The sequence below is a fragment of the Balaenoptera borealis genome (genome assembly GCF_965194805.1).
Source record: "Balaenoptera borealis genome assembly, chromosome: 5".
Classification (NCBI taxonomy): domain Eukaryota; kingdom Metazoa; phylum Chordata; class Mammalia; order Artiodactyla; family Balaenopteridae; genus Balaenoptera; species Balaenoptera borealis.
The window spans coordinates 90,990,684-91,017,967 of record NC_138862.1 but is presented as its reverse complement, the minus strand read 5'-3'; the positions used below and the strand labels follow the sequence as shown (position 1 = coordinate 91,017,967).

The 27,284-nt window shown below is 36.2% G+C and overlaps 1 protein-coding gene across 4 annotated transcripts in view; it reads left to right on the top strand.

Moving 5' to 3' along the window:
- Window positions 1–27,284, top strand: part of NAALADL2 (N-acetylated alpha-linked acidic dipeptidase like 2) — a 1,512,458-nt gene that overhangs the window by 1,433,837 nt on the left and 51,337 nt on the right. For all 4 annotated transcript variants that reach the window (XM_082393971.1, XM_082393970.1, XM_082393972.1 and 1 more), the window contains one exon: window positions 3,123–3,321. In XM_082393971.1, coding sequence (XP_082250097.1) covers window positions 3,123–3,321 — 199 coding nt within the window. The remainder of the gene's footprint in view (window positions 1–3,122; window positions 3,322–27,284) is intronic.

Genomic DNA, 27,284 nt, shown 5'->3' with positions numbered 1-27,284 from the left:
TAAATGATGCTTTACATATTCTTAGTTTGGGGGGGGTGTTATTGGTAGGACATATTTTAATTCAGTTTAGTTTAATATAACCTACCATTACCCTAAAATACCTTCTTTTAAATTTTTTTTCCTTTTGACTGCAACTAGTATTGATATTTAGCAAGAAAGTATAGGAAATAACATTTGTTGATGCTCATCATGCACTAAATATCTCCCTGATTTTTGAGGTGTAATTTAATATAATAAGGTATCTCAAATAAGACATTATCTTATAATTCAACATATACTCGATAAGATATTTAGTAAATGACTACTGTATACCAGGTATTGTGCTAGGATACAGAGATAAAAAGAGAGAGAAAACATATTTGCTGATCTTATGGGGTTCTTTTCAGTCAAGGAAAGGAAAGATAAGGCTAAAAATATTGCAGATGCTATGATGCTATGATCACAGTACATAATTCACACATTCATTCAGTAAATGATTTGCCAGGCATAGTTTTATGTGCTGGGGAAATGGTAGTGAATGAAACAGACAAAAATCTCTTCCCTCACAGAGCTGACATTCTAGTAGTTATCCTAAGGATCACAAAGAGACAATCATTTGGGTCATGGAAATGGCTATGAGGAATCTTTGGAACATCAGTTATATATCAAAATGATTGTGTGAACATTGGAAGTAAAGCTACTTTTCAATCTGTAACCTCATATCCTTGAAGTAATGCATAGGGTATGCTGTGGTGGCAGGTTTCCACTATCAGGATCCTTTCTGGAACCAGCCAGTTCCTAAAACTGTCAATTTTCTCTGCCCACACCACCATGAAAGATAAATTCATTTAAAGCTAAATAAGGTAAATGGTACAATTTGTCTCACTTGGTTTAGTGGTAATGTCTTCAATTCTGTAGTGTATGTTAGATCTGAAGAGATTTTTCCTTTTTAAATGGAAGACTCTTAAGGATGTCAAACTTGCTTTTTCTGTTGTTCAGTCTTTCAATTCTAGTGTCATCCAAATGTGTCTTATCCATCTTATTCTCTCCTTGTGCAAAAAGATATTTTCTATAAGTTTTCGATATATTAAATTTGGTTAGCCATAATAAGATAAACCATATTTTCATAAAATGTCATTATTATCATTTAAGAGGCTAGATTTTCTCAATGAGCAGAAATATCGCCTCTTGCATTCTCAAGTTTTGTTCTGAAATCAAACAAGATTACTAATGAAAACATCAAAATACCAAAACCCTATGAACTCCTACAATTGATTTTATTCATTTTGTTAATTTCAGTGAACAGAGCGCTACGAAGAAGGCTCTCTTTGCAGCCCTCATAAAAACCATTTATTTCTTTACATAGTTCTCATTTTTTATTGTATTTTTTCTAAAAATGTTATTGAATCTACTTTGTTTATTCAGTAAACAGTAAACAATTACTGAGTGTCAGAACTATGCTGGGCTATAATGAAACTGACATATAAAATCATCCCCATCAAATGAAGGTGAGAGAAAATAAAGATCACTATATGAAAGGTTAGTAATTCTATGACAGACATATTTTATACCACAGTTATAATTCTAAACTAGTTTTCATTTTCTTAGCACATAACCTCTCTACAGTGCTTCTTAAACTTTAAGATGTAAGGAATAATCTGAGTAGCATGTTGAAATTGTGATTCCTGGACCCTAAAGAAATTCAGCATGTCTGGGAATCTGCATTTTCACAAAGACCAGGTGTTTTGGGAGTTGGTGACCCTTACCCTTAGACTTCATTTAAAGAAAGAGCTCCTTTGTGACATTTCCCTTTTGCCGAGACTTTCCTAAGTGAAGGTCCCATAAGGCCTCTTTTCAATCCTCCACCTGTTTATCTTAATGCCATGCTCTCAGGATTTCCAGCTGAGATTTACCAGGTCCATGTGCATCTCATTACCTTGACTTGAAGTAATCCTCCCTAGTGCAGTGCTGACCTTATTGGAGTCAGTTGTACCTAGTCTGAGAATGACACCACTGACTGTTGCCTCATCCAAAGACTGCATCTAATGGTGCAGCTATCTGGAAGAAGATGATGATGGAAGACCCCCTCGTGATATGATTAAAGAATGCTTTTTAAACAAGGTATTAAGTTTAAACACCAGCTAGGAACTGCCTACCTGTAGGGGAGTACTTTACAAATATTAATCATTTAACTCTCATTAACAAAGTTATAAAGCAGGTGCTATTATTATGTTCATTTCACAGATAAGGACACTAAGGCTCAGTAACTTGCCCAACATCACACAGCTACTAAGTGGTAGAGCAGGGATTTGAACTCAAGTCATCTGGCTCCAGGATCTGGTGGCTGTAATTACTATAAAATGCAACCTTTCCCTTAGTCAAAAGAACATCCTGTGATCCTTTTGCTACCACCATTCATATCAGAATGACTTCCAGTAAGTTACATAACAAAAGGAAAAAAAAACAACAAACAAAAATCATCTCAAAAGGAAAACAAAACAATACAAACATTACATAAGATAGTTTTTAGTGTATTTTCAAATCAAAGGTGTATTTCAACTTCAAATTACAGGAACACTCCAGCAAAGTAAAAAGAGTAGACACATACAATACAGTAGACACATAACACATACGGGGTAACATATCTCATGTTCTCAGAAGGGAAGATAACAATTCATTTTACAATTTTTTTTCTAAATACAGGATATTCCATTAAGAGCATGAATTTTTGAGTCAGAAAGATAAGGCTTCTAATTCTTACCTGTCATTTACTTGCTTGATGATCTGTGGCAGTTTGCTTACCTTAATTAATTCTCAGCTTCTATGAAATGGACATGCCCATACAGGGTTGGGTGAATATTAAATAAGATAATTATGTGAACGGCTTGACAGTGCCGGGAACATTGCAGTCTCTCAACAATCAGTTCCTATTTACTGGTATTATTATTATTAGCAGTAATCAGTAGTAGTAGTAAATAAATTTAATACTTTTAGTAGAATATATTTAGCCAGAATATTTTTGGTGGAAGGATTATAAAAGTAGAATTGATGGTGAATCTTCCTTTTGACATCATGATTATAAAATGTTTACTTTGTGCCCTTGATAGTCTCTCTTCTGAGATTGGCCCATTTATCTTTACCAGGTGATCAACCCAACACACCTCAACTGCTAGCCCTGGCCTCACGCCTGCGGGAGAGCGCTGAACTCTTTCAATCAGATGAGATGCGTCCTGCTAATGACCCCAAGGAAAGAGCTCCCATCCGTGTGCGGATGCTGAATGAGGTTCTCCAAGACATGGAGAAGAGCTTCCTGGTGCAGCGTGCACCCCCGGGGTTTTACAGGTAGGACGTGTGCTCAAAATTTGTATTTTTATGCCTCTCAATGAAATATTTGTGTTTAACATTCAGAATATGGACCTTCTGTGAACATAACACTATTTTTTTAATGTGAAGAAATTATTATATCTACAATTTTTTTTAACAAATTTATTTATTTATTTTTGGTGGCGTTGGGTCTTTGTTGCTGCACGCAGGCTTTCTCTAGTTGCGGCGAGTGGGGGCTACTCTTCATTGTGGTGTGCGGGCTTCTCCTTGCTTTGGCCTCTCGTTGTGGAGCATGGGGTCTAGGAGCGTGGGCTTCAGTAGTTGTGGCATGCGGGCTCTAGAGCACAGGCTCAGTAGCTGTGGTGCACAGGCTTAGTTGCTCCACGGCATGTGGGATCTTCCTGGACCAGGTCCCGAACCTGTGTCCCCTGCATTGGCAGGTGAATTCTTAACCACTGCGCCACCAGGGAAGTCCTATATCTACAATTTGAGGAGCATTCTCCTCCCCCAAAGCAAAGTTCAACTGCATAAATAGAGAATAAAGAAAACTTTATTTTTCTTTATACCTGTAAATATTGATATTATCTGTAGATATAATTTATATCTATATGATAATGGTTTAGCAGTATCATATAAAAAATGACTAGGATTTTTTTTTTACAATTAAAGTCAATATGAATCAAAGGTGTCATAGCTACTGAAAAACCAAATGGATTTATAGGTTGTACTGTGAGAAATACGCTTTCTTGAATGAATCAGGAGATAAGTCTATATTATTCTGTCCTAGTAAGTCCACTTCTAGAGCATTGTGTTTAATTCTAGAATCTACATTTTAAGAGGGAGTTAAGTATGTTTAATATTCAAGGAGAGTGGAATTTACAGGAATCTTGAAACAACCAGGGGATCAGACATATTTGGTTAGAGGGTCACAATAGAGTGACTTCTGGAAACATTTTAACAATTTATCATATTTTAATAAAACAATTTTCACATAGAAGAGGGATTCAATTTAGGCTCTTAGACTAAGGATGATACAAATATGTACTTGTTTTTGAGGTTCTGGAAATAGTAGAAATTAAACAAAGAGGGAAAATGGAGTTTAAAAGATAACATGTTTTAAATGTTTTGGTTTTTTTTTAAATAAGTAACATTTATTGACCACTAAATATGTCTCGGGCACTATGTTAAAGACTCTCCACGCATTAATTAATTTAATCCCAGCAAAACAGCCAATGGATTGGGTACTCTTAGTGTCCCCATCTTATAGATGGAAAAACTTGTATCAGAAAGGTTAAATGACTGGCCAAAATAATAGAGCAGACTTCAGAGAATGTCTTATCTCTCACTTTACTAAAAATGTTTTTTCTGTTTCTTTTTAAAAGATTTTTATTTTATGTTGGAGTATAGTTGATTAACAATGTTGTGTTAGTTTCAGGTGTACAGCAAAGTGACTCAGTTATACATATACATGTATCTATTCTTTTTCAAGTTCTTTACCAATTTAGGTTATTACAGAGTATTGAGCAGCATTCCCTGTGCTATACATTATGTCCTTGTTGGTTATCTATTTTAAATGTAGCAGTGTGTACATGTCAGTCCAAAACAACCATCTATCCCTCCCCCTGACCCTTCACCCAAGCAACCATAAGTTTGTTCTCTAAGTCTGTAAGTCTGTTTGTTTTGTAAATAAGTACATTTGTATCATTTTTTTAGATTCTGTACATAAGCGATATCATATGATATTTGTCTTTCTCTGTCATATTTCACTTAGTATGATAATCTCCAGGTTCATCCATGTTGCTCCAAATGTCGTTATTTCATTCTCTTTAATGGACGAGTAATATTTCATTGTATATATGTACCACATCTTCTTTATCCATTCCTCTGTCAATGGACATTTAAGTTGCTTCCATGTCTTGGCTATTGTAAACAGTGATGCAATGAACATGGGGTGCATGTATCCTTTCAAACCATAGTTTTCTTCAGATATATACTCAGCAGTTGGATTGTTGGATTGAATGCTGGTTCTGTTTTTAGTTTCTTAAGGAACCTCCATACTGTTCTCTATAGTGGCTGTACCAAATTACATTTCTACCAACAGCGTAGGAGGGTTCCCTTTTCTCCACACCCACTCCAGCATTTACTGTATGTAGACTTTTTGATGATGGCCATTCTGACTGATGTGAGGTGATATATCATTGTTGTTTTGATTTGCATTTCTCAAATAATTAGTGGCGTTGAGCATCTTTTCACATGCCTCTTGCCCGCCTGAATGTCTTCTTTGGAGAAATGTCTATTTGGGTCTTCTGCCCATTTTTTTATTGGGTTCTTTGTTTTTATGATATTGAGCTGCATGAGCTGTTTGTAAATTTTGGAGATTAATCCCTTATCAGTTGCATCATCTGCAAATATTTTCTCCCTTTCTGTGGGTTGTCTTTTGTTTTATTCATGGTTTCCCTTGCTGTGCAAAAACTTTTGAGTTTAAATAGGTCCCACTTGTTTATTTTTTTGTTTCCATTACTCTGGAAGACAGATAGAAAAAAGATACTGGTATGATTTATGTCAGAGAGTGTTCTATGTTTTCCTCCAAGAGTTTTATAGTATACGGTCTTATATTTAGGTCTTTAAACCATTTTGAGTTTATTTTTGTGTATGGTGTTATAGAATATTCTAATTTTTTTTTTTTTTTTTTACATTTAGCTGTCCAGTTCTCCAAGCACCATTTATTAAAGAAATTGTTGTTTCTCCATTGTATAGTCTTCCTCATTTGTCATAGATTGATTGAGAATAGATCCTGGGTTTATTTCTGGGATTTCAATCTTATTCCATTAATCTATATTTCTGTTTTGGTGCCAGTACCATACTATTTTGATGACTGTAGCTTTGTAGTATAGTCTGAAGACAGGGAGCATGATTACTCTTGCTCCATTTTTCTTTCTCAAGATTGCTTTGGCTATTCAGGATCATTTGTGTCTCCATACAAATTTTAAGATTTTCTTGTTCTAGTTCTGTGAAAAATGTCATTGGTAATTTGATAGGGATTGCATTGAATCTGTAGATTGCCTTGGGTAGTATAGTCATTTTGACAATATTGATTCTTCCAGTCCAAGAACATAGTATATCTTTCCTTCTGTTTGTGGCATCTTTGATTTCTTTCATTAGTGTTTTATAGTTTTTGGAGTATAGGTATTTTGCCTCTTCAGGTAGGTTTATTCCTAGGTATTTTATTCTTTTGGATGTGATGGTAAAGGGGATTGTTTCTTTAATTTCTCCTTCTGATCTTTTGTTCTTAGTGTATAAGAATGCAAGAGATTTCTGTGTATTTATTTTGCCTCCAGCAACTTTATCGAATTCATTGATGAGTTCTAGCAGTTTTCTGGTAGCATCTTTAGAATTGTCTCTATATAATATCATGTCAACTGCAAAAAGTGACAGTTTTACTTCTTCTTTTCCAGTTTGGATTCCCTTTATTTCTTTTTCTTCTCTGATTGCCGTGGCTAGGGCTTCTAAAACTATATTGAACAAAAGTTGCAAGAGTGGACATCCTTATCTTGTTCCTGATCTTAGAGTGAATGCTTTCAACTTTTCAATATTTACTATGATGTTGGCTGTAGGTTTGTCATACATGGCCTTTATTATGTTGAGGTAGGTTCCCTCTATGCCCACCTTCTGGAGAGTTTTTATCATAAATGGGTGTTCGATTTTGTCAAAAGTTTTTTCTGCATCTACTGAGATGATCATATTGTTTTTATTCTTCCATTTGTTGATGTGGTGTATCACACTGATTGATTTGCAGATATTGCAAAAGGTTTGCATCCCTGGAATAAATCCCACTTGATCATGGATTGTGATCCTTCTAATGTATTGTTGGATTCAGTTTGCTAGTATTTTGTTGGGGATTTTTGTGTCTATGTTCATCAGTGATATTGGCCTGTAATTGTCTTTTTTTGTGGTATCTTTGTCTGGTTTTGATATCAGGGTGATGGTGGCCTTGTAGAATGAGTTTGGGAGCGTTCCTTCCTCTATGATTCTTTTGAACAGTTTCAGGAAGATAGATGTTAACTCTTCTCTGAATGTTTGATAAAATTTGCCTGTGGAGCCATCTGGTCCGGGACTTTTGTTTGCTGGGAGTTTTTTAATCACAGTTTCAATTTCATTACTTGTGATTGGTCTGTTCATATTTTCTATTTCTTCCTGGTTCAGTCTTGGGAGATTGTACCATTCTAGGAATTTGTCCATTTCTTCCAGGTTGTCCATTTTATTGGCATAGAGTTGCTTGTGGTAGTCTTTCATGAGCCTTTGTATTTCTATGCTGTCTGTTGTAACTTCTTGTTCATTTCTAACTTTATTGATTTGAATCCTCTCCCTTTTTTTCTTGATGAGTCTGGCTAAAAGTTTATCTATTTTGTTTATCTCTTCAAAGAACCAGCTTTTAGTTTCATTGATCTTTTCTATTGCTTTCTTTGTCACTACTGCATTTATTTCTGCTCTGACCTTTATGATTTCTTTCCTTCTGCTAACTTTGGGTTTTGTTTGGTCTTCTTTTCTAGTTGCTTTAGGTGTAAAGTTAGTTCGGTAGTTTATTTGAGATTTTTTTATTTCCTGAGGTAAGACTGTATTGCTATAAACTTCCCTCTTAGAACTGCTTTTGCTGCAACCCTTAGGTTTTGGATCATCATGCTTTCATTTTCATTTGTCTCTAGGTATTTTTTGATTTCCTCTTTGATTTCTTCAGTGATCCATTGGTTGTTTAATAGCATATTGTTTAGCCTCCACATGTTTGTGTTTTTTACACGTTTTTTCTGGTACTTGCTTTCTAATCTCATAGCTTTGTGGTCAGAAAAGATGCTTTATATGATTTAATTTTCTTAAATTTACTCAGGCTCACTTTGTGGGCCAGCTCTTGATCAGTGCTGGAGAATGTTCCATGTACATTTGAGAAGAATGTGTATTCTGCTGCTTCTGGATGGAATGCTCTATAAATATCAATTAACTCCAATTGGTATAATGTGTCATTCAATGCCTGTGTTTCCTTATTGATTTTCTGTCTGGATGATCTGTCCACTGATGAAAGTGGGGTATTAAAGTCCATTATTGTGTTACTGTCAATTTCTCCTTTTATGGCTCTTAGTGTTTTCCTTACATATTGATGGGCTCCAATGTTGTGTGCATATATATTTACAATTGTTATATCTTTTTCTTGGATTGATTCCTTGATCGTTATGTAGTGTCCTAGTGTCCTTTTTTGTGTCTTGTAACAGTTTATTTTAAAGCCTGTTTTTTCTGATATGAGCATTGCTATTCCAGCTCTCTTTTGATTTCTATTTGCACTGAATAACTTTTTACATCACCTCACTTTCAGTCTGTATGTGTCCCTAGATCTCAAGTGGGTCTCTTATAGACAGCATATATATGGGTCTTATTTTTGTATCCATTCAGATAGTCTATGTCTTTGGGTTGGGGCATTTGATCTGTTTATGTTTAAGGTAATTATTGATATGTATGTTCTTACTGCCATTTTGTTAATTGTTTTGGATATGATTTTGTAGGTGATTTTGTTGTTTTCTCTTGTGATTTGATGCCTAACTTTAGTGTTGTGTTTGGATTCCTTTTTCTTTTGTGTGTGTGTATCTATTGTAGATTTTTGGTTTGCAGTTACCAGAAGGTTTTGATATAGAAGTCTATATATAACAGGATTGTTTTAAGTTGCTGTTCTTTTAATTTCAAATGCATTTTCAATGTCCTGCATTTGTGCTCTCCTCTTCACACAATTGCTTGTTTTGATATATATGTGTGTAGATGATTTCCTACCTTTACTGTATTTTTGCCTTTACTGGTGAGCTTTTTTCCATTTGTAATTTTCTGTTTCTAGTTATGGCCTTTTCTTGTCTGCCTAGAGAAATTCCTTTAGCATTTGTTGCAAAGCTTGTCTGTTGGTGCTGAATTCTCTTAGCTCTTGCTTATCTGTTAATCTTTTGATTTTGCTGTCAAAACTGAATGAGTGCCTTGCTGGGTAGAGTATTCTTGGTTGTAGCTTCTTCCCTTTCATTACTTTAAATATATCATGGCACTCCCTCTTGCCTGCAGAGTTTCTGCTGAGAAATCTGCTGATAATCTTATGGGAATTCACTTGTATGTTATTTGTTGTTTTCCCTTGTTGCTTTTAATATTTTTTCTTTGTCTTTAAATTTTGTCAGTTTGATTACTATGTGTCTTGGCATGTTCCTCCTTGGGTTTATCCTGCCTGGGACTCCCTGTGCTTCCTGGACTTGGGTGACTGTTTTCTTTCCCATGTTAGGGACGTTTTTAACTATTACCTCTTCAAGTATTTTCTCAGGTCTTTTCTCTCTCTCTTCTCCTTCTGGGACCTCTATAATGCGAACGTTCGTGCATTTAATGTCATCCCAGAGGTCTTTTAGGAGGTTTTCATTTCTTTTCATTCTTTTTTCTTTATTCTGTTCTGAGGCAGTGATTTCCACCATTCTGTCTTCCAGCTCACTTATCCATTCTTCTGCCTTAGTTATTCTGCTATTGATTCCTTCCAGTGTATTTTTCATTTCAATTATTGTATTGCTCATCTCTGTTTGTTATTTAGTTCTTCTAGGTCTTTGTTAAACATTTCTTGTATCTTCTTGATCCGTGCCTCCATTCTTTTTTTGAGATCTTGGATCATCTTTACTATCATTACACTAAATTCTTTTTGGGTAGAGTGCCTATCTCCACTTCACTTCATTGTTCTTCTGGGGTTTTGTCTTGTTGCTTTATCTGGGACATATTTCTCTGCCATCTCATTTTGTCTAACTTTCTGTGTGATTGTGGTTTCTGTTCCACAGGCTGCCAGGTTGTAGTTGTTGCTTCTGCTGTGTGCCCCCTGGTGGATGAGGCTGTCTAAGAGGCTTGTGCAGGCTTCCTGCTTGGAGGGAATGGTTCCTGCTCACTGGTGGTTGTAGCTGGTTCTTTTCCCTCATGGCCAGGGCCGTGTCAAGGGGCATGTTTAGCAGGCAGCTGTTTGTTTGCTCAGGAAGACTTTAAGCAACCTGTCTGCTGATGAGTGGGGTTGTTTTCCTGCCCTGTTTGTTGGTAGTTTGGCCTGAGGTGTCCTAGCACTGGAGCTTACAGGCTGTTGTGTGGGACCAAGCCTTGGTGAGAAAATGGAGGCTTCCAAAAGGGCTCACGCCAATGTGTACTACCCAGAACTGCCGCTGCCAATGTCCTTGTCCCCGCAGTAAACCACAGCTGCCCCCAACATCCACAGGAGACCCTCTAGTACTAGCAGGTAGGTCTGACCCAGGCTCTTATGTGGTCACTGTTTTTTTTCCCCTGGATCTGGGTATGCACAGGACCCTGCATGCACCCTCCAAGAGTCGAGTTTCTGTTTCTCCCAGTCCTATGGAATTCCTGTGATCAAACCCTGCTGGCCTTCAAAGCCAGATTCTCTGGAGGTTCCTCCTCCCATTGTCAGACCCCCAGGCTGAGAAGCCTGACATGGGGCTCAGAACTTTCACTCCTGTGGTAGAACTTCTTTGATATATTTATTTCCAGTTTGCAGGTCATCCACCTGGGGGTTATGGGATTTGATTTTAATGTGATTGAACCCCTCCTACCATCTTGTTGTGACGTCTTCTTTGTATTTGGATGTTCAGTATCTTTTTTGGTAGGTTCCAGTGGTTTTTTCAATGGTTGTTCACCAGTTAGTGGTGATTTTGGTGTTTCCTTGAGAAGAGGTGAGCTCATGTCCTTCTACTCTATCTTGTTTGGATCACCTGTTTTAAATGTTTTATTTGATTTTTGTATAAAGCACGAAAGATAAAAACACACACCTCTTTGTGTAACAGATGCACATATAATGTATGTGTATAACATTCAATAGAAACACGTGTGTGTGTATATATGTATATATTTTTTGGATATATGTATGTGTACACACACACAGTAGGCATATATATATTATTTATATATATATGTCTAGTTCAGGGTTTATCATGGGAAAAGGTGGGAGACAAAGAGGTGTTGGAGAAAGAGTAAGGTAAGAAAACTATTTGGCCCAGAACTCTCTTCATAAAAGTACTTTTGCACCACATCAGCTGTATGTATAATATATATATACACACACACACAAATAACACCCTGGACTACACATATCGTGTATGACCAAAGCTACAACTAAGACTAAAGAATTGAAACATAGGAATACAAATCTTAATTACATATGAGAAAAATTTCTATCAAGTTGTGTTCTTAAAAAAAAAAAATGGTACTGATGAACCTAGTTTCAGGGCAGGAATAAAGGGGTAGACATAGAAAACGGACTTGAGGACATGGGGGGGTGTGAAGCTGGGGTGAAGTGAAAGTAGCATCAACATATATACACTACGGAACGTAAAACAGTTGGCTGGTGGGAAGCAGTAGCATAGCACAGGGAAATCAGCTCAGTGCTTTGTGATGACCTAGAGGGGTGGGATAGGGAAGATGGGAGGGAGGCTCAAGAGGGAGGGGATATAGGGACATGTGTATGCATATGGCTGATTTGCTTTGTTGTGCAACAGAAACTAACACAGTATTGTGAAGCAATTATACTCCAATAAATACCTACTAAAAACAAACAAACAAAAAAACAAAACAAACAGTATGATGCTTTTATAGAGTGGTGAACTCATTACCACTGTAGGTATTAAAACAGGCTAAGCAGCCCTAAGCACCTCAATATTTGGGGTACATGAGGTTTAAGATGCCTTTTAGTACCAAAATTCTGTGATCTGACAAATCACTTGATCTCTCTACACTTTAATTTCTGCATCTATAAAATGAGATGATGGAATGAGACCCTTTTGTAATAAAAAACCTTTTCTGACTTCTGATATTTGAGGATTTTCCTTCATGATTGATTTTAATCTCAAGTTCACATTTAAAATCTTTATTTCGTATCATCTTTTTAACATTATGACTCTGTATTATAAGACTTTGGAAAACATTTATTTATCACAGCAGACGCTTTTAAGGCACTTTGTAAGCCCCAGGTACTCTTGTAAGCACCAGAGAAAGGAGTCACCGCAAGTTAAAAACATCTGCCCTGATGAGGTTATATTCCAGCTGGGGGGGGATGGGGAAACAGAATGAACAAGGTAATTTAGTAAAATATAGTGTATGGTAGGTGTAATGACTGCTAAAGAGAAAAATTAAACCACATTATTAACTCCAGCATTATCAAAAAGTCTTTATCAAAGTAGATAAATTATATCTTTTAGAATATATTATGTAAGTTATATTTCTTTCACTTTTAGTTTATAAAAAATTCAGATATTAGTATCCTATATTAAGGACATAGTTTTATATATTATGAAATATATAAAACTTTCTCCCTTTGCCCTTTTTGGCACTTGCACTAAATCCAGGAGACCTCTGTGGTCTGAGTTATGTGTATAGTAAACTTTATTATCCCTTCAACAATTTACTTTATCAGGCATTTGGAGTAGAAAAGAAAATATTTGTTTTCCTCTGAGTTAACAATGATTAAGCAAGTGATATTTTCTCCTGTTAATAATATGATTACAGCATACCTTGTATTCCAGTGTGCAAGGCCCAAAATGTTGATTATGATAATGTTCTAACTCATATAACAAACTTTGTAGTTGAAAGCTTATGATTCAATATTTTGGCATTATTTTAAACTATTACTCTAATTATTGAAAAAATACATGTTTGCATTCTTCTCCTTGGCTCTATTTTCACATATATGCCAACAGTACAGATAGATTAAATACTTCATTCTGATTTTTCTAACTGACCTTTATTCCAAGATTGTCATGAATTTTTACTTTATTTCTGAAATATATAACAAATCATCCTACTTTATTTTTTTTCTTGGTAGAGAATTCACATTTCTAATTATTATTGAAACAAAAATTTCAAAATTGCAGTAGACTTTCTATTCTCAATTCTTGGAAGCTCCTCCTTTATGGGAGAGGAAATGTTCAAAGGAAAAAAGATGAGTATGACAGGATGATATAGACTTTAGGAAGATGGAAAAATTGATTATTTATAATGACAACTATTTGGAGAAAAGATAAAATTGTTAATTACATTGTACAAAAGAACATTTGGTGAACAGTGTTCTTTTTTTTTTTTTAAGTTTGTTAAGGAACCTTTAAAGATGTTATCCATGTAAGAGTCTCACTCTTCAAACCAATGGTGTCATGACAATTCTCATCAAATATACAAGAAGGAAGTCAAACGTGATTTGCTTTTTAAGAAAACTGTTGACAGAAGTTCACTGTATAAAGCTAAATGTTGCATTTGGAATTTGGATCATGTCTCAGAGGAGACATTAAAACAAAAAGGAGTGTCACTAAACACTGAAATATCTTATTTTTGGAACATGTGAAAGAATTTTCCCCATTATTTGGCATCAGAAAATTCAAAAAGATTTCAAGTCCTATATTACATCTAAAACTGACTGACTCTCATTCTCATAAATAAATCCTCATTGAACACTGCTCTGTGCCAGCATACTGATGAAAACTGGCAATATAAGATCCCTGCCTTCAAGGAATTTAGCCTAACTCAAGAGGTAAAATATATAAATAATAATTCAAATAAATTTCCAGAACACTTACTTATGCAAAGTGCCCAATGAATGCTACAGGTAAGAAGTGCTATTGGGATTCAGTGAACAGAGAAATTATTACCTTGTGGCATTCAAAAAAGAATTTATAGAAAAAGGGAGAAATTTATCTGGGTTTGAGGGAATGGTAGGATGCCCAGTAAATTAGGGAGTGCTATATAGACTGAATGTTTGTGTCCTCCCAAAATTCGTATGTTGAGATCTAATGATGGTATTTGGAGGCGGGACCTTTGGGAGATAATTAGGTCATGAGGGCAGAACCCTCATTAATGGGATTAGCACTCTTCTTATAAAAGAGACTCCTGAGAGCTCCCTCATCCCTACTGCCATGTGAGGACAGAGCCATCTATAGACCATGAAGCAAGCCTTCACCAGACACAGAATCTGCCTGCACCTTGATCTTGGACTTCCCAGCCTCTAGAACTGTGAGAAATAAATTTGTGTTGTTTATAAGTCACTCAGTCTATCGTATTCCGTTGTAGCAGCCCAAACTGACTAAGGCAGGGATCATTACCAGGGGAGGACAGTGTGAAGAGAGACACAAAGTAGAGGTTGTGTATGGTGTGCTGAGGAGTGAAGCACAGGAAGTGGAGTTGTTTGAATGGTTATTTAGTTAATGATTATGGAGAGGTAGGAAGGAAACAAGTTAGTTACAGAGTCCCATGAGTGCTCTGTTGAGAGGTTTGGAATTTAGTTATTATTTTTTACACAAAAGAAGCCATGAAAAAATTTGTGTTAGATTTACCTGGTGCTCCAGATAGGGTGCCCTGGAGTTGGGAAGTCAGGGAGACTACGGGTGTAAAAATGGTATGGAATGCTGAGAACATGATTTGGCACACTGGGGTCAGGAACGAAGAGCAAAGAGCAAATTTGGGAGATGGTGTTAAGGAAGAATTGAAGAATTTAGCAAACAAGAGATTCGAATCTTATTTGGGTTTTTTTTTTTTTTAGAGTTCGCATGGAACTAGGCAAATGAAGCATGGTTTAGTAGTGGAAAGAGTCTCCTCTCTGCCCATTTCTCCAGCCAGTTGGTTAAGGCACTCAGTATCTCTGGTTTTCCATGTAATTGTATGATAATCTGTTGATAGAAATTTCTAAAGTCCCTTATAGCTCTAAAAGTCGGATTCAATGCATATCCACTGCATTAAGCTTCACAACCTCTACAGTCAAGGGAGATTCTTCTAATCCTGAGGGAGGGGAGCAAGAAAGAGCACAGTGATAGACTGCAATGGTGTAATGAAAAGCTGCAAAGGGCTCCAGATGTACTGAGCTTGGTAGGCAGTGGAGAGCAGATGCAATGATATATATGATCAGGGACTATCTATCTATGATAGTGATAGTGAAAGTGAAAGTGTGTTGAAAACTACAAAACAGTGCAAAAATATTACTACTATCAAAATTCAGCAGTGTAAAATGTAAATCGTTGCCCCTGAGTAGGGAGGGGATTATACATCAATATTTCCTTAAGTATTCTGAATTTTCTCTCTCCCTCCTTCTTTTACTATGATTCTAATATGTACTACTCTACTGCTTCCAAGGGACTGGCATATCTGCAGATGAGATCTTGTGGCATCTGTGTTTTGTTGTTGGCTTTGTTTTAACTCCCTGTAGTTATTACTGTGCAAAGGCAGAGTAAGCAGTATGACCCAGTGACCTACGCATTCTCCACTAAAATATATATTTGTAAAAAAATATTTTAGGTTCAGAGAAAAATTGAGTAGAAAGCACAGAGAGTTCCCATATAACCCTTCACACACACATATACACACACAGTCCCCTCATCTCCCAACAAACACATAGTTCCCCTATTATTAACATCTTACATTAGCTTAGTATGTTTGTTATAGTTGATGAGCCAATACTGATGCATTATTAACTAAAGAGTCCACAGTTTATGCTAGGGTTTACTTTTTGTTTTTTACATTCTATGGATTTTTGACAAGTGTATAATAGCATGTATCCACCATTTCAGTATCACTGCCCTAAAAAAAAATCTGTGCTCCACCTATCCATCTTTCCCTCTCTCCTCCCTGAGCTGCTGGCCTTTTTACTATGTCCACAGTTTTGCATTTTCTAGAATGTCATACAGTTTGAATCATACAGCATATAACCTTTTCATATGGGCCTCATCACTTAGCAATATGAAATTGTTTCCTCCATATTACTTTCTTTTTATCACTGAACAATATTCCATTGCACAGATGTACCAGTTTGTTTATCCATTCACCTATTGAAAGACATTTTAGTTGTTTTCAAATTTTCACAATTATGAACAAAGCTTTTACATACATTTGTGGGCAGGTTCTTGTGTGGATGTACATTTTCAATTCATTTGGGTAAAAATATGGAGCACAACTGCTGGATCATATGATAAGCCTATGTATAGTTTTGCAAGAAACTGCCAAACTGTCTCCCAAAGTGGCTATACCATTTTGCAATCCCACTAGCAATAAATAAGGTTTTTGGTTGCTCCACATCCTTGTCAGCATTTGCTCTTGTCAGTATTGTTATATCATTTTTTAATTTGCAGTTCTCTAATGACTGACATATGATGTTGAACATCATTTTATGTACTTACTTTCTATCTGTATTTCTTCTTTGGTGAGGTGTTTGCTTGTTCAGATCTTTTCCCTATCTTTTAAATTGAATTATTTGTTTTCTTATTATTGAGTTTTAAGAGCTCTTTTTATATTTTGGATGCCAATCCTTTATCAGATATGAATATTGCAACTATTTTCTTAAGCGTGCCTATTGTAGAGCAGAAGTTGTTTTAATTTAATTAAATCCAACTTATTTTTTTTTTTCATGGATTGTGCTTTTGGTGTTTGTTTGTTGTATCTAAAAATCTATCAAACCCAAGATCACCTAGATTTTTCTCCTATGTTGTCTTCTAGGTGTTTTATAGCTTGGTGTTTTATATTTAGGTCACTGATCCATTTCCTGTTAATTTTTGTGAAAGGTATAAGATCACTGTCTAGATTCATTATTTTTGCATGTGGATGTCTTGTGCTGGCACCATTTGTTGAAAAGCCTATTCTTTCTCATTGAATTGCCTTTCCTCTTTTGCCATACAATTTGCTTTTAGATTTTTTTCTTGGGTTAAGATTTAGGAGTGGAATTGCTGATCATGTGGTGAAACAGGAAGGCTGGAGAGGGGTGAAATTCCCCTCCCCAAGCTGGGATAATATTTCAGTATTGCTCTTTGACAAAATCTTTCCTCTGGACAATAGGCCTTTGTGATTGATAGAGAACATCCTGGAAGGGTTTCCTGATGGTTACTCTTCCTCTTCCCCTGCCACAGCCCTCAGGGGATTTTTCTCAGCTCCTCAAGTGATTTAGAATACCTCTACCATGGACAGAGATAAGATGGAAGAATAGAAAGATGTGAGCTCACCTCTTCTTATGAAAACATGAAAATCACAACTAACTAACTGCTGAAAAACAATCAAAAAAAAAAAAAAAAGGTGGAACCTACCAAAAAAGATATCTTACATCCAAAGACAACGAAGAAGCCACATGAGATGGTAGGAGGGGCTTAACCGTGATAAAATAAAATCCCATACCCACCAGGTGGGTTACCCACAAACTGGAAAATAATTATACCACAGAGTTCTCCCACAGGAGTGAAAGTTCTGAGCCCCATGTCAGGCTCCCCAGCCTGGGGGTCTGGCAATGGGAGGAGGAGCTCCCAGAGAATCTGGCTATGAAGGCCAGTGGGGTTTGATTGATTGCATGAATTCCACAGGACTGGGAGAAACAGAAACTCCACTCTTGGAGGGTGCATACAGGGTCTTCTGCACACCAGGACCCAGGAAAAAAAAGCAGTGACCTCATAAGAGCCTGGACCAGACCTACTTGCTAGTATCAGAGTGTCTCCTCAGAGGCAGGGGCATTAAATGCACCAATATTCTCAGTATAGGGGTTCCAGAAGGAGGAGAGAGAGAGAAAAGATCTGAGAAAATATTTGAAGAGATGGTAATAGCTAAAAACTTCCCCAACATGGGAAAGGAGACAGTCACTGAAGTCCAGGAAGTGCATGGAGTCCCAGGCAGGATAAACCCAAGGAGGAACACGCCAAGATACATAGTAATCAAATTAACAAAAATTAAAGACAAAGGAAAAATATTAAAAGCAACAAATAACATACAAGGGAATTCCTATAATATTCTCAGCAGAAACTCTGCAGGCCAGCAGGGAGTGGCACAATATATTTAAAGTGATGAAAGGGAAGAAGCTGCAACAAAGAATACTCTGCTGAGCAAGGCTTTCATTCAGTTTTGAAGGAGAAATCAAAACCTTTACAGACAAGCAAAAGCTAAGAGAATTCAGCACTGACAGACTAGCTTTGCAACAAATGCTAAAGGAATTTCTCTAGGGAGAAAAGAAAAGGCCACAACTAGAACCAAGAAAATTATAAATGGAAAAGCTCAATAGTAAAGGCAAACATACAGTATACTGTAAGGTAGGAAATCATCTGCACACAAATGTGATATCAAAACCAGCAGTTGTACAAAGAGGAGACCACAAATTCAGGACACTGGAAATACATTTGAAATTAAAAAAGACCAGCAACTAAAAACAATCTTGTTTATATATAGACTTCTGTATAAAAACCTCATGGTAACTGTAAACTAAAAATCTACACTAGATATACACACACACAAAAGAAAAAGGAATCCAAACACAACACTAAAGTTGTTAGTCATCAAATCACATGAGAAAAAAAAAGAGGAAGGGAAGAAAAAACACTGATAAAAGCCTATCCAAAACAATTAACAAAATGGCAGTAAGAACATACATATCGATAATTACCTTAAAAGTAAATGGATTAAATGCTCCAACCAAAAGACGAGACTAGCTGAATGGATGCAAAAACAAGACCCGTATATGTGCTGTCTACAAGAGACCCACTTCAGACTTACTTAGGGACACATACAGACTGAAAGTGCAGACTGAAAGTGAGGGGATGGAAAAACGTATTCCATGCAAGTGGAAACCAAAAGAAAGCTGGAATAGCAATGCTCATATCAGAAAAAACAGGCTTTAACATAAAGACTGTTACAACACACAAAGCAGGACACTACATGATGATCAAGGTATCAATCTAAGAAAAAGATATAAAAATTGTTAATATATATGCACCCAACATAGTATTTACCTTATATATTGAGATTCTCCAAGCAGCCATACAAGGATAACTCGACAGTAACACAATAATAGTGGGGGACTTTAGCACCCTACTTTTCATCAATGGACAGATCATCCAGACAAAAAATCAATAAGGAAACATAGGCCTTGAATGACACATTAGTCCAGATGGACTTAATTGATATTCATAGAGCAGTCCATCCAAAAGCAGCAGAATACACATTCTTCTCAAATGTACATGGAACATTCTCCAGGACTGATCAAGAGCTGGCCCACAAACCGAGCTTTGGTAAATTTAAGAAAATTGAAATCATATGAAGCATCTTTTCTGACCACAAAGCTATGAGATTAGAAAGCAACTACCAGAAAAAAAACTGTAAAAACCACAAACATGTGGAGGCTAAACAATATGCTATTAAACAACCAATGGATCACTGAAGAAATCAAAGAGGAAATCAAAAAATACCTAGAGACAAATGAAAATGAAAGCATGATGATCCAAAACCTAAGGGTTGCAGCAAAAGCAGTTCTAAGAGGGAAGTTTATAGCAATACAATCTTACCTCAGGAAATAAAAAAATCTCAAATAAACTACCGAACTAACTTTACACCTAAAGCAACTAGAAAAGAAGACCAAACAAAACCCAAAGTTAGTAGAAGGAAAGAAATCATAAAGGTCAGAGCAGAAATAAATGCAGTAGTGACAAAGAAAACAATAGAGAAGATCAATGAAACTAAAAGCTGGTACTTTGAAAAGATAAACAAAATCGATAAACATTTAGCCAGACTCATCAAGAAAAAAAGGGAGAGGATTCAAATCAATAAAATTAGAAATAAACAAGGAGAAGTTACAACGAACAGCACAGAAATACAAAGGCTCATGAGAGACTACCACATGCAACTCTATGCCAATAAAATGGACAACCTAGAAGATATGGACAAATTCTTAGACAGGTACAATCTCCCAAGACTGAGCCAGGAAGAAGTAGGAAATATGAACAGACCAATTACAAATAATGAAACTGAAACTGTGATTAAAAAACTCTCAACAAGAAAAAGTCCAGCACCAGATGGCTTCACAGGCAAATTTTATCAAACATTCAAGAAGAGTTAACATCTATCCTTCTGAAACTATTCCAAAAAATCACAGAGGAAGGAACACTCCCAAACTGATTCTGTAAGGCCACCATCACCTCGATACCAAAACCAGACAAAGATACCACAAAAAAAGGCAATTAGAGGCCAATATCACTGATGAACATAGACACAAAAATCCTCAACAAAATATTAGCAAACTGAATCCAACAATACATTAAAAGGATCATACTACATGATCATGTGGGATTTATCCCAGAGATGCAAGCCTTTTTCAGTATCTGTAAATCAATCAGTGTGATACACCACCTCAACAAACTGAAGAATAAAAACAATATGATCATCTCAGTAGATGCAGAAAATGCTTTTGACAGAATTCCACACCCACTTATGATTAAAAACTCTCCAGAAAGTAGGCATAGAGGGAACATACCTCAACATAATAAAGGCCATATATGACAAACCTATAGCTAACATCATACTCAACAGTGAAAAGCTGAACGCATTCCCTCTAAGATCAGGAACAGACAAGGATGTCTGCTCTTGCGACTTTTATTCAACATAGTTTTGGAAGTCCTAGCCACGGCAATCAGAGAAGAAAAAGAAATAAAGGGAATCCAAACTGGAAAAGAAGAAGTAAAACTGTCACTTTTTGCAGATGACACGATACTATACATAGACAATCCTAAAGATGCTACCCAAAAACTACTAGAGCTCATCAATGACTTTGGTAAAGTTGCAGGATATGAAATTAACACACAAAATCTGTTGCATTTCTTGACCAGCAAGGGCTTTATTTCCAAAATATACAAACAGCTCAACAACAAAAATAAACGACCCAATCAAAAAATGTACAGAAGACCTAAAGAGACACTTCTCCAAAGAAGAGATACAGAAGGACAAGAGGCACATGAAAATATACTCAACATTGCTAATTGTTAGAGAAATGCAAATCAAAACAACAATGAGGTATCACCTCACACCAGTGAGAATGGCCATCATCAAAAAGTCTACAAAAGTAAATGCTGGAGAGGGTATGAAGAAAAGGGAACTCTCCTACACTATTACTGGGAATGTAACTTGGTACAGCCACTATGGAGAACATTATGGAAGTTCCTTAAAAAACTAAAAATAGAGCTACCATATGATCCAGCAATCCCACTCCTGGGCATATATATGGAGAAAACCATGTTTCGAAAGGATACATGTACCCCAGTGTTCACTGCAGCACTATTTACAATAGTCAACACATGGAAGCAACCTAAATATCCATTGACAGGGGAACAGATAAAGAAGATGCGGTATATATATATACAATGGAATATTACTCAGCCATTTAAAAGAATGAAATAATGCCATTTGCAGCCACATGGATGGACCTGGAGATTATCATACTAAGTGAAGTAAGGCAGACAGAGAAAGACAAATATCATGATGTCACGTATACACAGAATCTAAAAAAAAGTAAAAATAAGTAAAAATGTACTTCTTTACAAAACAGAAACAGATTCACAAACTTAGAGAAAGAACTTATGGTTACCAGGGTAGAAAGGTGGCGGGAAGTGATAGATTGGGAATTTGGAATTGACATATATACACTGCTATATTTAAAACAGATAACCAACAAGGACCTACTGTATAGCACAGGGAACTCTGCTCAATATTCTGTAATAACCTAAATGGGAAAAGAACTTGAAAAAGACTAGATACATGTGTATGTATAACTGAATCACTTTGCTGTACACCTGAAATTAACACACACTGTTAATCAACTATGGTCCAATATAAAATAAAATTTTTTTTAAATTTGCTTTTAATATTGCCTTTTACTCTCAGCAGGTCACTGGTCAATAGTAGAATAGCTTTCTGAATTAAGAACACCATGTGGGGGCTTCCCTGGTGGCGCAGTGGTTGAGAATCTGCCTGCCAATGCAGGGGACACGGGTTCGAGCCCTGGTCTGGGAAGATCCCACATGCCGTGGAGCAACTAGGCCCGTGAACTAGGCCCGTGAGCTAGGCCCGTGAGCCACAATTACTGAGCCTGCGCGTCTGGAGCCTGTGCTCCGCAACAAGAGAGGCCGCGATAATGAGAGGCCCGCGCACCGCGATGAAGAGTGGCCCTCACTTGCCTCACCTAGAGAAAGCCCTCACACAGAAACGAAGACCCAACACAGCCATAAATAAATAAATAACTAAATAAAAATTAAAAAAAAAAAAAAACACCATGTGACAATACTATTGTAGGAAGACCACTGGATCTTGGATTTGTAAAAGTGGGAAGGGGGTTTGCACATGAAGCCTAGTCTTTTACTACTGACTTGTCTTGGAGCAAGCTAATTAGCAACTCAGAGTCAGTTTCTCATCTGTAAAACAGAAACTCTCAAAGGACTATTAATATGACAATAAATCTAGAAAAAATATTAGCATAAAGTTTGATAACGAGGATAAAATGTGAGAAGATAATTTATAAGCTATATAATCCCATAAAAATATTACAAAATAAAAGTAACACTTGTATACCATTCTGCTGTTTTTACTCAGCCTCTGATAATGTTCTAGATGCCAAAGCTGCTTCCCCACACCTCTCTTAACCAAGGAAGATATATTTTAAAATCCAATGACACGAGTTCTTTTTCCCCAGAGTCACTGCAGTGACATATTTCCTTCATTTTTAATTTTCAGTATACAGTCCTTTCCCCTATACATTTGCTAAAAGCCTGCCTATTGAGTGGTTGCAACATCCCATAGAAAATAAAGTGTTGGAGGTAAATGGAATTAAACATGCAGTTTTTAAAAAAGTCATTATAATATTTAAATAGCATTATATTCTGAAATAAATGTGGGCACTCTAAATGGCAAACCTTTTCCAGTAGGAAAGCCTTTCCTCAAACCATTTTCCTTAAGTGTTCAGGAAACTCCATGGCAAACATCATAGTTTTCTGAGACAGATTCTCTCACATTTTAAGTTTTGAAGCTTGGACCACTTTTTAGATTTTGGCACCAACCGTATCATGCTTGAAATTTAATAGGTTATGAATATGCATTCTTCCTAGCATATTTTAGCAAATTTCAGCAAAATCCTGGTCTTGTCACTGATTGTTGCTATGCTTAAGGGCATGAGTCCTAAAGGCTGTTGTTGTATCTCTGTATCTCCTTTCTTCAAGCGCCCCTATACCAGCATAGAAAGTCTTAAAATTGGGAGAGCACTGATTATTGCCATCTTCTTCATTTAAAGTGTCTGGACTAAACTGCTGAGACATAGAAAGATCTTAGATTTTAAACTTTTAGTGTACCAGCAGAAAATCATGGGATATTAACATTGCTCTCATCAAAAAGATGATTGGCAAAGGTTTTCTATTTATAGGCAACTCCAATATATGAGTGCAAAATATAGCAACACGACCGTACATTCATACACTGGAATAAATCATCTGCAGAAAATCCCATGTTTAGTCTCTCTGCACATATAAAGAGACGGCAGTTAAATAGTAAAGCTAATAAAGGTTTCTCTCCCTCCCTCCCCATATGGTTACACGCACACACACACACACACACACTGCTGCACTATTAACTGGGGTTTAGGTGGGATTATCAGGTCATTTTACCAAAGGATAGGAAATTTGGTGTGGCTCTGGGGAGGAGAATCAGAAATCCACCCATTTCATTTGTCTTGCAGTGGTTTTGATTTGAGGGGGTGGAGAACTGAGAAGGAAGCCAACATGAGCTAGTGTTTAATGCTGGCTGCTAAGTAGAAATGGGACTCTGGGAAAGTGAACATCCTCAAGAACCACCATTCAAAATAAATTAAAGGCTAATTATTATCTTTAAAACAAAACTATTGGTTATGCTGCAGTATTGTCCTATTGTTCTTTCTAAATACATGGTATTTCAGCTAACACCGTGGTTAAGTAGTCTGTTAGGGGCTATGTAATCAACTACATTTTTAATATTGCTTTGAGAAGATGCTTCTGTGTGCCAAACAATGTCTTTAATCGGGAGTTTTGGGAACACACCCATTTGTAATTTGAATGACAGTGTGTGCATGTGTGTGGGTCTCTGGCTTCATGTCCTTAAGAAAGCAGGTTCATAATAAAGGATGTCCTTTCCAAGATAGCTGGAATGGCCTTGTGGAAAGTTCAGAGGATAGTTTCGAGCCAATCCATGCCAAGACAATTTTTTGTTAGCATCCTTGAAAGCAGAAAAATAGCAATGTAAATGTCAAGATGCTGCTGCCTTGAGCCAAGAATAAACAGAGCAAGTAATCCATTAAAAGTACTTTTCAAACACATAAGCTCCTAAAACTTTGCTTTTGAAAGATATTAGAACTGGTTTACACTTAGGCAATCAATGACATTAGACAAAACTATTGAAAAACACATTTCTCAGTGACTCTATGATCAGGTTTCCAGTTACTCCATACATACAATTTATTTTAAGAATTTTAAGATGTCGAGACCCAAACCCCCCAAAAACATTTCAGAATAACATTGATCTCATTATACAGTTTTCATGGTGTTTAAATTAGAGTTAGTTATGTAAGTACTAACAGAACCTCATGTTCAGTGTTTGATTGGGATAATAACTACTTTGTTCCGGTTGTACTTTTTCTTTCAGTGAGGTGTGGGTGGTCTGAATGGCGCTAAAATCCCACCACTGTTTCTCTTGTCATTAATTCTATCAGCAATGTCTTTCTTTAGACTATGAAAAAAATAACTAGTGATTAAGAATTACCATAATGCTTTTAAAATATTTTTAATAGTGGCTACTTGCACAAAAGAATCTATGTATGAATACAGAGTTTGATAATCTCCACAATGCAAAATTTCTAAAAGAGGGTCGAAGACCTGGCTCATATGCAAAATTATTATAATGCTGATCATTATATACATCCCCTTTTACCCTTTTATGACTAAATATATGTACTAGCTTTGTAATTATGTATCCCTTTCATATTTTTAAAGTTTCTACTACAAGGAGCAAAAAAAAAAGGACTACCAAATTTTAAAAGAAACCAAATTAATATACTGAAATTCCAGCCTTTTTTTCCCAATAGCTCATTTTGTTATTATTAAAACAAAGAGCATATCCCATTGTGACAGATAACGTTCCCTGCAATTTGATTAAACATTGAAACACTTGTTTAAAAAATTTCAATTGACAACAACCACTTTATCAGGCTAATTAGTCTGAGATCCAGTCTGCTAATATCAAAATAGAAGTCCATGTGTGCCCAACTGTTCGGATTTTTATAAAAAAATATCTCTTTCAGGTTTGAGGTTTCTTTCCATCTAAAGTGAGAAAAATTTACTGTTGTCATATTTATAAGTCAAGACACATTGCCAATCTGAGGGTGATTCGTAACTTTATGGTGTATTTAATAATGTTAAGACTAATAGTAGTAGCAGTACTTTTCACAGAAGAGGATTTACCTTGTACCAGGCACTACGCTGTACATTTTCATACATTATCTGTAATCCATCTAACAAAATTGCAAGATTGGTCTTATTATCCCCTTTATACAGTTAACACATTACTGACCTGGGGATTTTTGCAGAAACCAACGGCTGCGGCCTTAACACATTTTTGACTGGAGATGTATTAAGAAAACTGAAGCTTAGGAAAGGTTAATGTGTGGCAGAAAAGGGATTTGAGCCTGGCTTATTTTTATCTAAAAGCGTTGCTCCTTCTACTAGACAGTACTGCTTATGTTTGATCTAAATTATACCGGGTCTGCTCAGAAGTCACCAATAAATTTAGTTAGATTTTGGTGCAAATGTAGCCGCATATGAAATAAATTCAATTTTCATAAAGACTTAAGTTTCATTTGTTCTACATTTGCAGAATTATGTCCCCTAACCCTAATGATTGTCAAAGCACATTTGTTAGGCACCAAATTTATCCCTACTTCTGGAAAAAAAAGATAGGCAGGCCCTATTGTCCTGAATTAATAAAATTATCTTGTCCCAAAATGCTGCCTATCCTTTCATGTTTCCATAAATCTTAGATACAATTAAAAGAAGAGGGATTTTGTCTGCTAAATCTCATATATCATAGTTAGAAATGTTTTTACATAAACAACAGTACAGTACAGAGGAGGAATCACTAGAATGGGAAGTTAGAGATATGGGTTTCGATCTAAAAGAGCTACTGATCAAGTAATCCTACAAGTCACTTAAACTTCCATGACATTCATTATTTTAATCAATTAAGTAAAAAAAAATAAACTGGCAGATCTCTAAGATAATGGAAATATTAGTTGAGGAAGTATTTATAACATGATTCTGATTTTTTTAACAACAATTTTTGGGACTTCCCTGGTGGCGCAGTGGTTAAGAATCTGCCTGCCAACGCAGGGGATTCCCCCTGGTTCGAGCCCTGGTCCAGGAAGATCCCACATGCCGTGGAGCAACTAAGCCCGTGCGCCACAACTACTGATCCTGCACTCTAGAGCCCGCGAGCCACAACTACTGAGCCCATGTGCCACAACTACTGAAGCCCGCATGCTTAGAGCCTGTGCTCTGCAACAAGAGTGGCCACCGCAATGAGAAGCCTACGCACCACAACAAAGAGTAGCCCCCGCTCACTGCAACTAAAGTCCTTGTGCAGCAACGAAGACCCAACGCAGCCAACAATAAATAAATTTATTTAAATAAATGAATAATAATAAAATAATTTTTGAAATAATTATTTCAATGAGGGAAAAAATAACAAAATCTAGATTCTCCATGAAACCATGTTAAACATTTTAGCACTTGTTTCTCTCTCCTTATCACCTATTTTATCTATCATCAGTACAACATATTTTATCATTCCATATGTATAAATATCTTGCTGTTTTAATATGACTCAGGGAGAATTAAGAGAGAGGATCATGGCTGATACTTTCTTTGTACCTACTGAAACACTAAACATTTTATTTCACTACATAACAAAACTAAAATATCAGTACCTGATTGCTGTATAAATCATATGTTTAGTAGGTCAAATGCTCAGGAATTATTTTGTATTTGCCAATAACCAGATTGTAAGTAGAAACATTTTCTTCTTATGGTAAGTAGGTAGATCTTTATACCACATATACACACAAAATATGGAGCAGGTATAGCATATAGAGAAGC